Consider the following 15730-nt stretch of genomic DNA (forward strand, 5'->3'; position numbering starts at 1 on the left):
TTTTTGCCTTTTTTTTTTTTTCTTAAGGAACTGTCATAATCTTTGGCTCCATGTAATAGAACTCTCGCAGCTATTTGAACTGAGTGAAAAACTTAGGTAGTTTTATTATTACTCATTAGAATGAGGCAGTAACTATGGAAAGCAATAGGAGTAAGCTTCCGTGCTTCTACAAATCCTATTTTTCTTTGAAATCTGTTCTATTGCAAAAGCACTGTTGATGGATTACTAAGGTATACCTTAAGTTTATTTTGTTTTATGTACTAAGTTATTTGGAAGAAGAATTCCGTTTAACTTGATCAGTGGTTCATTCTTAAAGTGTGATCAATAGTCCAGCAGCCTCAGTATTACCTGCTAGTAAGCAAGTATTTGGCTACTTGTTAGAAATGCTTCTTGGGCTCTCCCCCCACCCCTCCCAAACTCTGGAGTAGGACTGGAAATCTCTTTTCACAGGCTAAAGTTTGAGAATCACGGAAGTGTATAATCACTCCTATCATTGAAATCTTTCAGACCCTGGGAAAGGCTGGTCTGTACTTCCTTTATTTCTTCTACTCAGTATTTGATTCTGGCTATGTCCCAGGCACTGTTTAGGTACCTGGGTAACACTAGTGGGTAGGAGCGACAAAATCCTCCTGCAGTTTACATTCATAGGAGGGAGACTGACAATGACCAAGATTGTGATAGATATGCTGTGGAAAATTAGAATTAGATGGTAGAGAGTGTATTGGGGAAGGCCTTTCTGAGGAGGTGAAATAGAAGTTGAGTTTTGAATGACAAGAAGGGCCACCTATATGAAGATCAGTGCAAAGGGCTGTTAGAAATGAGTTTGGTGTGTTTGAGGAGCTGAAGGAAGGACAGTGTGCCTGGAGAGCAGTAGCAAGGGGAAAAAGGTATGAAATGAAGTTGGAGAGAGAGGGAGAAGCCAGATCATGTAGACCCTGTAAAGACTTTTTTCTCCCATCTTCAGTTTTTTTTTTTTTAATTGTGAAATACATGTGAAATTTACTGTCTTAACCATTTTTGTAGTGTACAGTTCAGTGGTATTAAAGACATGCATACTGTCGTGCAACTATCCCCATTATCCATCTCTAGAACTAAGACTTCGAGTGATGGGGGACACTTTAGGGAGTTTTTAGACAGAGGACTGACCTAAACCGACTTTGCAATAAAAGGATTACCGACCACTAAGTTGAAATCTGATCAAAGGAGGGCAAGAGAGGAAGCAGCAAGATCAGTCAGCAGGAGAGTATTGCAGTCATCGATGAGATACGGTGATCTGGCAAGGATAGCAGGGTTGGGGATGCTGAGAAGCATTCAGATTCTGGTTATATATATATATATATATATTTAAAGATTTTATTTATTTGACAGAGAGAGAGAGAGATAGCAAGAGAGGGAACACAAGCAGGGGCAGAGGGAGAGGGAGAAACAGGCTTCCCGTGGAGCAGGGAGCCCGATGTGGGGCTCGATCCCGGGACACTAGGATCATGACCCGAGCCGAAGGCAGACGCTTAACAACTGAGCCACCCAGGCCCACAGATTCTGGTTATATTTTGATGATCAAATCAACAGAATTTGCTGGTTGTGACATGTGAATGATTGTGGCTAATATATAAAAGAGGGGTCAAAGATGATATCAGGTCTTTTTTTGTCTGAATAATTGGTGGAATTCAAGCGACTCAGGTTTGAGGAAGAAAAGCACCATTTGTTAAATTAGAAATGCTTCTTGAATATCCAAGCAGGGATGTTGAGTAGGCAGTTGGATAAGGGAGTCTGGAGTCAGGGAAGAAGTCAGGTTGGAGACATGATTTTGGGGCTTGTCAGCATTTGCATGGTAATTAAAGCTATGAGGCTGAATGAGATCATCTAAGTAATGAGCAGAGAGAGGGAGAGGTCCAGGACTAAATTCAAGGGTAGGAGAGCTTACATGAGAAGGAGCAGCCAGTAAGGTAGGAAGAGAACCAAAAGAGTGATATCCTGGAAGGCAAGAGAGGAAAGTGTTTCAAGACAGAAAAATCTATCGACTGTGTCAAATGCTGCCAAGACGTTGAATAAGACAAGCCCTGAGAATTGGCCATTTTAGCACATTTTAGCAATGTGGTTGTTGGTAATCGTGACAAGTTTTTGCAGTGCTGTAGTGGGTTCAGAAGCCTGGTTGAAGTGTGTTAGAGATACGGAGAAGCAGCAGAGACAGTGACCATAGACAATGTTAGTCCAGTCTTCATTTAGAGACATAGCAGATCTGTACAAAATACCTTAACCTAATGGCACAGGTTAATGTATCAGAGCTTTAGTGTTAAAAAATTTGTTACGTAATATCTCCGTAGGCATGTGTTTTTTATTTCAATTTTCCAAATGAAATTTTGAGATGAAATTCAGCCAGTTGCAAAATCGGCTTAAGAAAGGTATGTTTATTTAAAAAGTTTTTTTGAAAAAGATTTTGTCAGAGAGCGAGAGAGAGAGGGCGCGTGCATGCACGCGCAAGCCAGGGGCATGGCAGGCAGAGGGAGAAGCAGGCTCCCTGCTAAGCAAGGAGCCTGATGTAGGACTCAATCCCAGGACCCTGGGATCATGACCTGAGCCGGAGGCAGACACTTAACCGACTGAGCCACCCAGGTGTGGAGGAAAAAAAAAAAGAGTTTTTTTCTTTTAAATATTGGCTTATTTTAGAGCGAGCAAGTGCAAGTTGTGGGGAGGAGGGGCAGAGGGGGAGAGAGAGAGTCCTAAGCAGACTCTGTGCTCAGCTCAGAGCCCAACGTGGGGCTCGATCCCATGACCCTGAAATCACGACCTGAGCTGAAGAGTTGGGACACTCAACCGACTGTGCCACCCAGGCACCCCAGGAAGGCTATGTTTAGATTTTAGAAGGAGTCTTCCTGATGCTCTTTAAATAGCCTTAGAACATTCCTTTCTTTAATCAAACACTCTACTTTGAGATCATTTGAATGAAAGGGATGTTTCCATAAGACATTTTCAACAATGCTTGGTGGCCAAAGGATGCTAGCTAGCTTGGTAGACCTTTTTGTATCCTCCTGCAGGGAAAACACACAAAAATTTTAAGGCTCTCTTCAAACTTCAGTTTACTTTGTTTTATTTAGCCTATTAAGTAAAATACTCTGCTTTACTGTCTGATTTTTAAAATTTGACAAGGTATATTTAAATACCTTGAACTTTAGAGCAGCCAACTCTTTTCACTGTAGGTACTTATTTAAAGCAAAAGCTTAAGTTTCTCTTCAGTGAAAGAATGATAATCTTTCACAAGAGAAATAGATTCCTGATTGACAAAACACACATTTTTCTACTCCTAAGGAAGTAGAGGGAATATTAAAATGTTTTATTGAATCTAATACCCTTATTTGTAAAATGCACCATTATATGTATTACTAAGGAAGAAAAAAAAAATGCTTCCATTTAGCATTAAGATGCAATAGATTGTAAGAGATGTGGGAGTGTGGGGGGAAAAAAGTTCATCTTACAATCAATGAAGCACAGAATTCGAGCTCCAGGAGGGTGAATTCAGGTTCTGGCTGTGTTTCTAACTAGCTGTGGGACCACCAACAAGTCACATAGAATCTCTTTGCCTCAGGTTCCTCACCTGTATGGTGAGAATAATAATAACTGATCCACCTGTCCTCATAGGATTATAATGAGGTTGAAATGAGATGAATGAGAGTTATTTTGAGAAGTGGAATCTACTGGGCAAATTCAGGGTATTTATTTGAAATTAACCGTTAGATCTGATCAGGTGACTGAGCTGTGTTGTCAGGTTTAAAATTTTAGAATTCAATTGTAGACATTTGAAAGTATAACATTTTCTCCTAAACCATTTTCAGTCAATCTGGAAATATCTTTTTTTGTAGTTTCAGAATCAAAGAGAAAACTCAAAGCTAATATAACCCAATATTCTCATCATTCAGAATTAACAACTGTTAATATTCTGTAACTGCTGTGATCTTTTTCAGCCTTATTTTGATATATTTATGACATAAAGAGGTAAAAGGATACAATAGTGAACATTCATATGCTTGCCAGCACAGGTGAAGCCTCCTATGTGGAAACGGTATCTTATATTTAGATTAGCATCCTGTCTTCATAATAGCCTAGTGATTTAGGATACCGTTTCTCTTGTTTCAGTCTTTAAAACTTGTAAATAAGCAAGTTAACTGCATCATATGTGTTTTATCCTGGAATATGCGGGAGAAGCTACTTTGTGCTAGTGTTTCCTTGGTTTGAGTTTCCTCAAAATTCTACCTGTGTAGGTAGGATTTGAATTTATACGGCTGTGTAAATTCAAAATATGATGCCTGTGAAATCATAATCACAGCTAGCCTATTATTTGTCAGGCATTGTACCTAGACAGTTTTCGTGTGTTAAGTTTCACAATAATTCTTCTGGTTAGGTGTTTTCATTTTTTTTTTTTTCTTGAAGATTTTTATTTGAGAGAAGAGAGAGGGAGCACAAGTGGCGGGGGCGGGTGTGGGGGGCGATGTATGAGCAGAGGGAGAGGGAGAAGAAGACTCCCACTGAGCAGGGAGCCCAACGAGGAGCTTGATCCCAGGACCCTGAGATCATGACCTGAGCTGAAGACAGGTGCTTAACTGACTGAGCCACCCAGGCACTCCAGGTGCTTTCATTTTATAGATTAGGAAGATGTGGCTCAGAGAAGTTGAGTAACTTGGCCAAAGTTCCCCAGCTATTAAGTTGTGGAGCTAATGATTTTAAATAAGGTCTGCCTTATACCACAGCCCACATGTTCTATACCATGCTGCCTCAATCCTTGTCAGTAATCACAATCTGTTTCTTTTGTAGGCAGAACCCAGAGACCACGTTTGAAGTCTATGTTGAAGTGGCCTATCCTAGGACAGGTGGCACTCTTTCAGGTATTTGCATGTTTGATTATGATATGTGTTTATTGTATGAGATGGCTGTGCAGGACATCGCTTCTCAGCCTTTTGGCTAAGATCAGGTGGAGATAGCTGTCCATGTGGGATATGTGAATATTCTAAACTGTGGTTTATCTTTAAATATATTTGTCTTTCCCTTTTATTCCACATCATCCTAAGGAATGGAGAATAAGCACAGTGAACAATTTAAGAGTCACTGCCATGACAGGCTTGAAGTATGGCTTTATTCATTGTAATCATTGAGTTTTGGTTTGTATCTTTCACAGATGCCTGGAAGTCAGCTGCTTAGTATGAAATATTGTCACCTTGCTAATGAGGAAGGCTTAGAATTAGGTTACAAAATAATATAAAGGGAAATCTCTGCCACTAAACTGGAAGGAGATGTTTGAAATGGATTTAATGTAGTAAATTTTATGTCTGCTGGTAAAAGTTGGAAATGAGTTGAAGAAAACACCTCTCCTGGCTTTAGATTTTGGACTGATTTGGATGTGTATTCCTGGACAACAGGGTCTCAGATAAGGTTAGCGTATCTTGCAAAGACTGAGTATATTCTCAACTAAAATCCTTCTTGGTTAATGAGAAAAAAAAAAATAACCCTGTAACCTAGTGTTCTTTTTCTTGGTAACTAAGAGAGTGATGCATTTGCCAGAGGTATGTCAGGGAGCAACTCTTGGTCCACACACACAAACAGTTGTGCGTATTACTTGGTGTTTAGGGAGAGTGAATTTACTTGGATTAGAAACTTGGAGTAATCAGGATTCCAGTGGTGCTCTTAATTGGCTATGCAGTATTTTCTATTTCATTACGTTAGACTGTAATACTCACAAAACAGCTACCTTTTATTGAGTATCTGTTCCTTTGTCCTATGTGCTTGACATTTTATCCTTACAATACAACCCTTTAAAGATAGTTGGGTGGCAGCTCCATTATACCTACGAGAAAATAGAATCTCTGGTCAAATAATTTACCAGGATCATCACTGTGCAGAAGAACCAGGATTTTTGGTTTCAAGTCTCCTTTACTCTGCTAAGTTGCCTTCTTGAGGGCCATGACCATGTTGGGCACATCTCTCCATGTCATCTACAGGGCTTTGCATAATGTCACTAATATTTGTTAAAATGAATGAATTTCTCTTAATAGCAAAAGTGATATAACTGTGTGTTCCACTTTCTGGATTATCTAATAAAGGTTACAAATTTGTGGTCATTCTAGAAGTAGAATGTTAACATCCATGTTAAGTTATCCCTCTTATTCTGCAAACCATTGCCTTGGGAAGCGTCTGTTATTAGGTGCATACCTGCAGCAGCCCCTCTGTGGGCCTACTTTACAGAGTAACCATTTGATGATGATGGCTATGATTTGACAGATAAATTTAGGGACAGAATTTTTCTTATTTTACAGTTGCTAATGTTTCCTCTTTCAGTGTTCTAGGATTTTTTCCTCCCAAAGTTAAAATGATTTTTTTTGGGGAAAAAGAACAAAATTAGAGAAGTACAAATAAGATGGAAGAATGAACAAAATGCGAAGTCTTTATCTTACCCCAGTCATCTTAATTCCTCTGCGCCATAGACAACGTCTTCCATGTTTAACCCTTTAGTATATTTTAAAAACTTTTAATTTTGAAAATATTTTTATTTTATTTTTTAAAGATTTTATTTATTTATTTGACAGAAGAGAGACACAGCGAGAGAGGGAACACAAGCAGGGGGAATGGGAGAGGGAGAAGCAGGCTTCCCGCCGAGCAGGGAGCCCGATGCGGGGCTCGATCTCAGGACCCCGGGATCACGACCTGAGATGAAGGCAGACGCTTAACTGACTGAGCCACCCAGGCGCCCCTTGAAAATATTTTTAAAAGATGAAAGTTATAAGAATGGTCAAGTGCATATGCCCTTTCCTCAGCTTTGTCAGTTGTTACCCAATTTTGCCATATCTGCTTTATCACTCTATATGTACATGCATACTCTTTTTGCTGAGCCGTCTGAGAATAAATTGCGGATATAGCGACCCTTTATCCCTACATACTTCAGAATATATCTCCTAAGAATTTTTTTTTTTTTTTTTACCTTCTTCTTCTTTTTTTTTTTTTTAAAGATTTTATTTATTCATTTGACAGAGGATGAGAGAGAAAGCACATGAGAGGGGGTTGGGTCAGAGGGAGAAGCAGACTCCCTGCTGAGCAGGGAGCCCGATGCGGGACTCGATCCCGGGACTCCAGGATCATGACCTGAGCCGAAGGCAATCGCTTAACCAACTGAGCCACCCAGGCGCCCTCTCCTAAGAATTTTCTTACATAACTCTAGTACAATTATTGAAATACAAGAATTTAATGTTGATATAATGTCAGTTGTCCATATTTAAATTTAATCAGTTGTGCTGATAGTATCCTTTATAGCATTTTCCTTTCTGATCCAGAATCCAATTATTCAGGGTCATGCAGTCCACTCAGCTTCACATGTATTTAGTTTCTTTCAGTAAGTAAGAGTTTTGCAGCCTTTCCTTACCTTTTATCACAGACATGTTTTGAAGAATTTAGGTCTGTTGTTTTGCAGAAGGTCTCTAGATTTGGATCTGATCATATCCTCATGATTAGATTCGGGTTATGAAATTTTGGCAGGGGTCTCTGTGTGTTATTGTGTATTATATCAGCAGGCACATGATGCCTGTCCCTTATTTGTGGAAAAAAAGTACATGGAACTTACATGTACAGTTTAGCAAATAATGATCATGTGCCCATGTTACTGCTTTCCAGGCTAAGAAATATAATGTTTCCTGGGTCTAAGGAAATACTATTACTGCAGGAGGGCTCCCTGCCTGGCCCTGTGCTTTAGTGGGCCCTACTTTGGTGCTCTTCCATGGGGCAGAGTCTCTGGGCCCTGTGGGACATGCCTGCTTAGAGCCTGAACTTTTCCATGGTAGACCATACTTTAAGTACCTAGGATCCCAGAATTTCTTGCCCAAATGGCCCTGAGCTTGTTTCCAGAGCCTGTGTGAGTCCCTTTCCTGGGGTCCATACTTCTGAGGGTGGGCTGGGCTGCTGGTGTATTCAAGGGATGGCCTAAATGTGGCTGTGTGTGGAGAGTAGGGTATGGGATGGAGCTTGGACTTGTGAGTGGAGGTGACTGCATGCTTGTGTGTGAGGTCCTTGGCTGTGTGGGGTGGAGAAGAGGGTGATGGGTGGTGGACCAGTGGCCAGTTCTCCCTGGATCAGCATGTTTCTGCATGGGACTCTGGGGAATCCCAAAATTCTCTGTATGAATCTGGCTTTCCAGGCCGTTATAAAGGTATATTTGTCATGATAGGAGGATAGAACATATTTTATTTAATATTTTGTAAGCTTGTTTCATATCTGTTAAATATTAACATACATGGTATGAGGGCCTCTATTTGTACTCTTGCTGAAGCCCTGTAAGTGTTGGAGGTGGGTTTGGTTGGCACCCCAGAGGTTCCTCCTTTCCTTTCTCCAGAGGTAACTATCCTGACTTTTATGATAATCATTTGTTTTTCTTTATAGTTTTATGACCTAAGTATATCTCCTTGAAAAATATAATTTATTGCTTGCTTCTGAATTTTATAGAAACAGAATTATTCTTTGTGTAGTTTTGCTGTTTTTTTTGCTCGAGGTTATGTTTGTAAGGGTTCTTCATGTTGTGTGTAGCTATAGTCATTCATTTTCATTGCTGTGTAATACACTGTAGGATTATATCACAATTTATCCGTTCTGTTGAAAACACTTGAAGTTGTGTGCAGTTTTGGGCTATTACAAGCGATGCTGCCGTAATCATTCCTTATACGTGAATCCTGGCGCACTTAAACGTACATTTCCTTAGGATAGATACCATACTTGATTACTGGATCATGCTAACCTGTTTTTCAAAATTATGCTAGTCTACACTCCCTCCAGCAGTGTTTGATAGTCCTTACTACTCTACAACTTCATCAGTCCTTGGTACAGTTAGATGTGTTGATTTTTGGCAACCTGATGGTTATATAGCAGTATCTCATTGTTGTTTTTATTTGCATTTTCCTGATGACTAATGAGACCAAGCACCTTCTGCTTATTGGCCTCTTGAATAGCTTGTTTTTTAAAGTGCCTGTTCAGTCTCTTGCTAACTTTTCTTACTGAGTTTTCTACCTTTTCCTCATTGATTTTTAAGATTATATAATGGATACTAATTATCTCGTTGTATGTATTACAAATATCTTCTTCCACTCTATGGTTTGTCTTTCACTCTCTTCGTGTTAACTTTGATTGTAACTTCTTGATTTTAATATAGTACAATTGACCAGTATTTTCCTACTCCACAGTTATGAAGGTATTTTCCTCTAAGAAATTTATGGTTTTGCCTTTCGCATTTAGGTCTTTAATCTTTTAAGGTTTTTAGTTTTCTCTCAGATGATTAGCTAATTTAAAAATTGGGAGACTAATTAGGGGTGCCTGACTGGCTCACTTGGTAGAGCATGCAACTCTTGATCTCGGGGTTGTGAGTTCAAGCCCTACATTGGGTGTGGAGCCTACTTGAAAACAAAACCAAAACCAAAAAAACAATTGGGAAACTAAATCTGCATTACTGGGGTCTACTACTCCTTTACTTAAAACATTTTAATAAAATGATCAGGTACTTCTAGGGGCACCTGGCTGGGTCAGTTGGTAGTGTGTGTGACTCTTTATCTTGGAGTTGTAAGTTCGAGCCCCATGTTGGGTGTGGAGGTTACTTAAAAAATAAGGTCTTAAAAAAAAATAATCAGGTACTTCTAAATCATACCAAAAAAAAAAAAAAAATCACCTCACATTAAAAAAAAAAAAAAAAAAAAGATGACAGATCTGAGAAAGGCCAGTAAGAAATATTACTAGACTTTAGGGGCACCTGGGGTGGCTCAGTCGGTTAAGCATCTACCTTCAGCTTGGGTCATGATCTACAGGGTCCTGGGATTGAGCCCCCTGCATCTGGCTTCCTGCTCAGCGGGGAGCCTGCTTCTCCCTCTCCCTCTGCTCCTACCCCTGCTTTTGCTCTCTTCTTCTCTCTCAAATAAATAAATAGAATCTTAAAAAAGAGAAATAGGGCGCCTGGGTGGCTCAGTTGGTTAAGCGACTGCCTTCGGCTCAGGTCATGATCCTGGAGTCCCTGGATCGAGTCCCGCATCGGGCTCCCTGCTCGGCAGGGGGTCTGCTTCTCCCTCTGACCCTCCCCCCTCTCATGTGCTCTCTCTCATTCTCTCTCTCTCAAATAAATAAATAAAATCTTAAAAAAAAAAAAAAAAGAAATACTACTAGACTTTAGAAACGGTTCTTTTCCCCTCAATTACTTTTAATGTCTCCCTTACTGAAGACATGTATTGTAAGCGCTCTGTGTACTGCACTCTGAAGAGCATTCCATGACCTCCATGGAAAGGACATGTGATCTGTCAGCTCCACTTAGTGCATCAAGACCCTGGACACTGAATGGGACACCTTGGAAACATCATGCCAGTTAAGATTTGGGTACACAAACTGAACTCCTGGTGCCTCTCGCTTTCTTTGGGAGTTTGTGAGATTTCCTAGTTGCTCTTGCCAGGGAATAAGCTGTTATTTGGTATTTGATTTTAGGTACCTTTTGTCTATTTCTACAACCTTCTTGTTTTTAATAAAATTTATTGTATTTGCCTTTTTTTGATACTGAATGCATTATTTTTGTCTTTTTAAATGATTGCAAGGAATCTGCCTTAAGATTAGTCTTTGTTCCTTGGATCTGCATCTCCGATCTCTGCCAAAGTATCTGAGCAAACTTAGGTATAAACCTTACGCTCTACCGTACTAGTGTCTGGGCATAATCTTCTCTTTGAAGTTTGTTTGCATCCCTCAGAGGGATTAATTCCCTGCTGTGAGAAGGTGGGTTAGAAGGCACTGAAACTACTTTACGGGTCTTTAATTGGAGGATTTAGTATACATTTTGTTCTATAAACTTCTGTGGGAGTTTCATTCTTACAATTTTTCTTATACTGTGGTATATTCTCATTGTAAATTAAAAAAAAAAAAAGCCAACCAAAAATTTTCTCAAGTTAGTGCATATTGACAGATTATCCTGGTTTGTGGTTTTTTCTATTTAAATTTTCAGTAGCTTGTTTTTGGATTAGTTTTTGAGTGTGTATACAATTTAAACATTTTTGAAAAATTACAAAGAGAAAAATTATCACTCGGTGATAAACACTATTAATGTTTTGGTATATTTCCTTGTTTTCTTTTGCATGTGGAAATAAAGCATATATAAAAATTATGTGTGTGTGTGTATATATATATATATAAATATACATATAAACTTTTCCCCTGAACTTCTGCTATATGTGTGTTTTTCTTGCTGGTCCTCCCCAAATCATTAAGCTTTTCCTAAAATTATTAATATAGCTTTGTGAAAATAATTTCATTTGCTGTGAATTACTACATCATGTTTATGAGTAATATTTACTTATAATTGGATCTTTAGATTGTTTCCAGAGTTCTCTTGTTGTAAATCATGCTGGCAAACATCTCTGTGTATAGTGCTTGTTACTTAGGTATGTGATTTTAAAAAGAAGCTGGAACATTTTGAGTAGATATTTGACCTACTTTGTTCTTAACTTTTATGCTTTTTTGGCCACATTCCATTTATGTATTTGTTCAAGAACCCACCTTTACTTGGGGATCCCAGGAAATGAATAGAGTCGTCTCAAGTTGTGAAAGTTGCCAGAGCTGAGTTTAGCGTATCTGACTGAAGGTCTCGGAAGAGGGTGCTCTTGCAAGAGGGATGAGTCTGCCAGTCCCATGATCAGACGGTACTGGCCATGCCGAAACTCTGGACTGCATTTCAAACACAAGTGTCTTGTTACTGCTGGCATCTCAGAGCCTGCCAAGCGCACCCTGCCTGGGAGAATGGCCGCAGCATCAGGTTCTCGAGGCTGTTCTGCTCACCCACTTCCTCTGGTGTCAGCTCCCTGCCCAGTGTTTTACTGCAGTAGCCCAGTGGCCACTTGGTAGCAAGAAGTGGATAAAGTGAAGAAACTGTTATGAGAACTCTGGAAGGAATGCTTATGATGTGATGCTCTGGTTAGCTGAGGTTTCCAGCTATATCAGTAACTTAAACATGCAAACAGCCTGGCTTTCAAATCTCTCTTAAATAGCTGTTCTCGTTTCTGGATCAGCAGGATCATGAAGAAAACCGAGTCTCAGCCAACGGAAAGGATTGAGAGCCAGCTTTGTTTATTCTGAATTTGAGCTTTCACTTTGCAGGTCTCTAATTCTACGAATGTTGCTTGGATTTGTGACCACAGTGGATGCTCAATGTGACTAGATAATTTTTTTTATTAGATATTTTAAAAAAACTGATGTAAAAAATGAAAGGGTGCCTGGGTGGCTGCCTTTGGCTCAGCTCATGATCTCAGTCCCTGCTCAGTGGGGAGTCTGCTGCTCCCTCTGCCCACCCCCCCCCTTGTGCTCCCTTATACTCACTCTCAAAATCTTAAAAAAAAATTTATGCTGTTTCTTTAGAAGTGGGATGGAGGGGAAAAAAGCCCTTTGAGAGTTGTTTTACTTCAGATTAAAATATTAGAGGTATTAACTAAATTTATTATCTTTTCAATAATAAGATAATGAATCACAGCAAACTTTTGAAGAATGGTGATAAAGTGGCTAACTTTTATTGAGTCCTTATGTCTCAGTCCCTTTTCTTAATATTGTTACACTTACTTTTATATTGGTAATATACGACCCCTTTAAGATGGGTCCTATTTTTTAGGAAACTGAGGCTCAAAGGTTAATTTGTTTGCCCAGATGGGACAACCATCAAGTTGTAGATACAGGATTTTAACTTCATTCTTGTGGCATCATCCCAAAAAGTACTGGTTAATATTACCTGCACATGCAGTAGTTAGAAAAATCAGATATTGTGAGAGAAGAAAAATCAGGCTTATATAGAAAATCAGGGGAGAGGCAGTTTTCATTCATGAACTGTACAAGGATTTCTTAGTTTTTTTTTTCCTTTTAAATGAGTTAGCATGATTACTTTAGCTTTTCTTTATTTTTCTTCTTTTGAATCCTTTGATTTTTTTTTTTTCCCCCCCAGAGGAAGTGAATCCACTTTATGGAGTATGAACTATGATTTGCAGTAGTGTAGGGACAAATTACCACTCAGAAGACATGGATTACTTAAAAATTTTTGTAATTTTTCCTGACTCTAAGTACTTGACATGCCCATTTGAAAATAACTTATTTGGAATAGAGGTGTGGAACCTCATTTCACTGTACTTTTTTTTTTTTTTTAAGATTTGAGAGCAAGTGAGCGAGCACGAGCCGGGTCGGGGGAAGGGCAGAGGGAGAGGGACAAGCAGACTCTCTCCACTGAATGTGGAGCCTGACACCCACGTGGCTCGATCCCAGGACCCAGAGATCATGACCTGAGCCGAAGTCAGATGCTTAATGACTGAGCCACCCAGGCTCCCCTCACTGTACTTTTTAAGCTGATTTTGAAAAGGGGTGCCTTTGAGAATTGTAATGTGCCTTATGTTGTAGGATTGTTAGAGTATTTCTTTAAACTATATTTGAGCCTAGGGAAAGCTCGTTGTAATAAAGCTTTTGCCCACCACCTAATGAAGTAAGAAGTATCAGCTCAGTTTTATAGGTAAGAAAAATAGGGTTCCATGAGGGCAGAAATGACCTCTTTCTTGTACCTGAAATTCCAACAGCTAGAACAGTAATTGGCATATCGTAGGCCCTCAATAAGTATTGAGTGATTAAAGCTCAGAGATAGGAAGCAACTTGTCCAAAGGACAGAGTTGGGATTTGAAGTCTACTCTGACTGTATTCTTTAAACCAGTTTATGAAAACTGTAACACAAATTGTATGTGTATGCACAGCTTAAAGAATAAACAAAAATGTACGTACCCACCACTCAACTTAGGAAATAGGACATTTTGTACTTTGAAGTCCCTCTGTATTCCTACTGAGATCACATTTTGAATTTTACCTTAATTGTGTATCCTTGCTTGAAGCTTGTGCTTTTTATTACACTATGCTGATGCTCTAAATCGGTTATGTAGAATGACTTTTTGAATTGCTGTTCTTAAAAAGTAACAAAGTGAGCCATATATTTTCTTAATGTTTAGTTATTTGAAGATTTCTTCCTAAAGTGTGCAATTTAGGGGCCATCTGGGTATAAATTACAATATAGGAGAGTCTCATGATTTTTGGTAATTCATGGCAGTGTGGTGGTTCTTGCTGTATTTTGTGGTTCACAGTGTAAGGTCCTGGGCCCTCTAGGTGGACCAGCAATTCATTGATCTACTAAACCATAAAATCCACGTGAGCACTTAAGTTCGTTGATCTATATTTTGCCTTAATAGTACTTACTTCATTTAGTTGAAAGATTAAATGGGAATGCAGAGTGCATGGGACATGGAAAGTTCTTAATAAGTGAGAGCTGTTATTTGTCATTTGTTTTAAAAGATACTATTTTAAGGCACCTGGGTGGTTCAGTCGTTAAGTGTCTGCCTTTGGCTCAGGTCATGATCCCAGGGTCCTGGGATCGAGCCTTGCATCGGGCTCCCTGCTTAGCGGGAAGCCTGCTTCTCCCTCTCCCACTCCCCTTTCTTGTGTTCCCTCTCTGACTGTCTGTCTCTCTGTCAAATAAATAAATAAAATCTTTCAAAAAAAATATTATTTTAGAGAAGGTTTAGGTTCACAGCAAAGTAGAGAGGAATATAGAGAGATTTCCCATGGGTGTATATATATATACATATGCCCTAGGCATGCACAGCCTCACCCAATGTCAGCATGCCCCAGCAGAGTGGCACATTTTTTTTTTACCATCAGTGGTCCTATGCTGACACACCATAACCACCCAAAGTCCATTGTTTATTTCAGGGTGTTGTGTATTCTTCAGTTTTAGACAAATGTATGATAACGTATCCATTTATAGTATCATATAGAATACTTTCAGTGCCCTGAAGATCCTCTGTCTTCTGCCTGTTTATCCCTTCATGTACTCCCAACCCCTGGCAACCAGTGATCTTTTTATTGTCTCCATGATTTTGCCTTTTCCAGAATGCCATATAGCTGTTATCATACAGGATGTAGACTTCTAAAGTGGGCTTCTTTCCCTCGGTAGTATGCGTTTATGGTTGGTTGTGCGTGCGTGCGTGCATGGTTATTCCTTGTCTTTTCATGGCTCATTTCTTTTTAGTGCTTAATCATACTGCGTTATCTGGATGCGCTACAGTTTATCCATTCAGCTACTGAAAGACATCTTGGTTCCTTCCAGGTTTTGGCAATTATGAATAAAGCTGCTATAAACATCCACGTGCAGGTGTTTGTGTGGACATAAGTTTTCAGCTCCTTTGGGTAAATACCAAGGATGTGATTGCTGGACGGCAAGAGTATGTTTAGTTTTTAGAAACTGCCAGCTTTCTTCCAAAGTATCCCTGCCATTTCCTGTTCCTGCCAGCAGTGAATGAGCGTCCACAGCTCCATACCCTCACCAGCATTTGGTATTACCAGTGTTCCGGATTTTGGTCATTCTAATGTGTGTAGTAGTATCTTGTTGTTTTAATTTGCATCTCCCTGATGACATATGTGGAACATTTTTTTCATATTCTGCTTTGCCATCTGTATATCATGTTTGGGGAGGTGTCTAATTTTTAAAAAATTGGTTTTCTTATTGAGCTTTGAGTTATTCGTGTATTTTGGGTAACAGTCCTTTATCAAATGTGTTTTTTTACAAATATTTGCTCCCAGTTTGTGGCCTGTCCTCTCATTCTCTTGGCATTGTCTTTGGTAGAGCAGAAGTTTTTATTTTTAATTGAAGTCCAGATTACCAGTATTTTCT

At 39.3% G+C, this 15730-nt stretch overlaps 1 protein-coding gene across 6 annotated transcripts in view; it reads left to right on the forward strand.

The window, feature by feature from the left end:
- Nucleotides 1–15730, forward strand: part of DENND1A (DENN domain containing 1A) — a 501318-nt gene that overhangs the window by 35482 nt on the left and 450106 nt on the right. For all 6 annotated transcript variants that reach the window (XM_035015834.1, XM_035015837.1, XM_035015835.1 and 3 more), the window contains exon 2: nt 4807–4877. In XM_035015834.1, the coding sequence (XP_034871725.1) occupies nt 4807–4877 (71 nt within the window). The remainder of the gene's footprint in view (nt 1–4806; nt 4878–15730) is intronic.

This window comes from Mirounga leonina, unplaced genomic scaffold (genome assembly GCF_011800145.1).
Source record: "Mirounga leonina isolate KUSES-001 unplaced genomic scaffold, KU_Mleo_1.0 Mir_170, whole genome shotgun sequence".
NCBI classification, from domain to species: Eukaryota; Metazoa; Chordata; class Mammalia; order Carnivora; family Phocidae; genus Mirounga; species Mirounga leonina.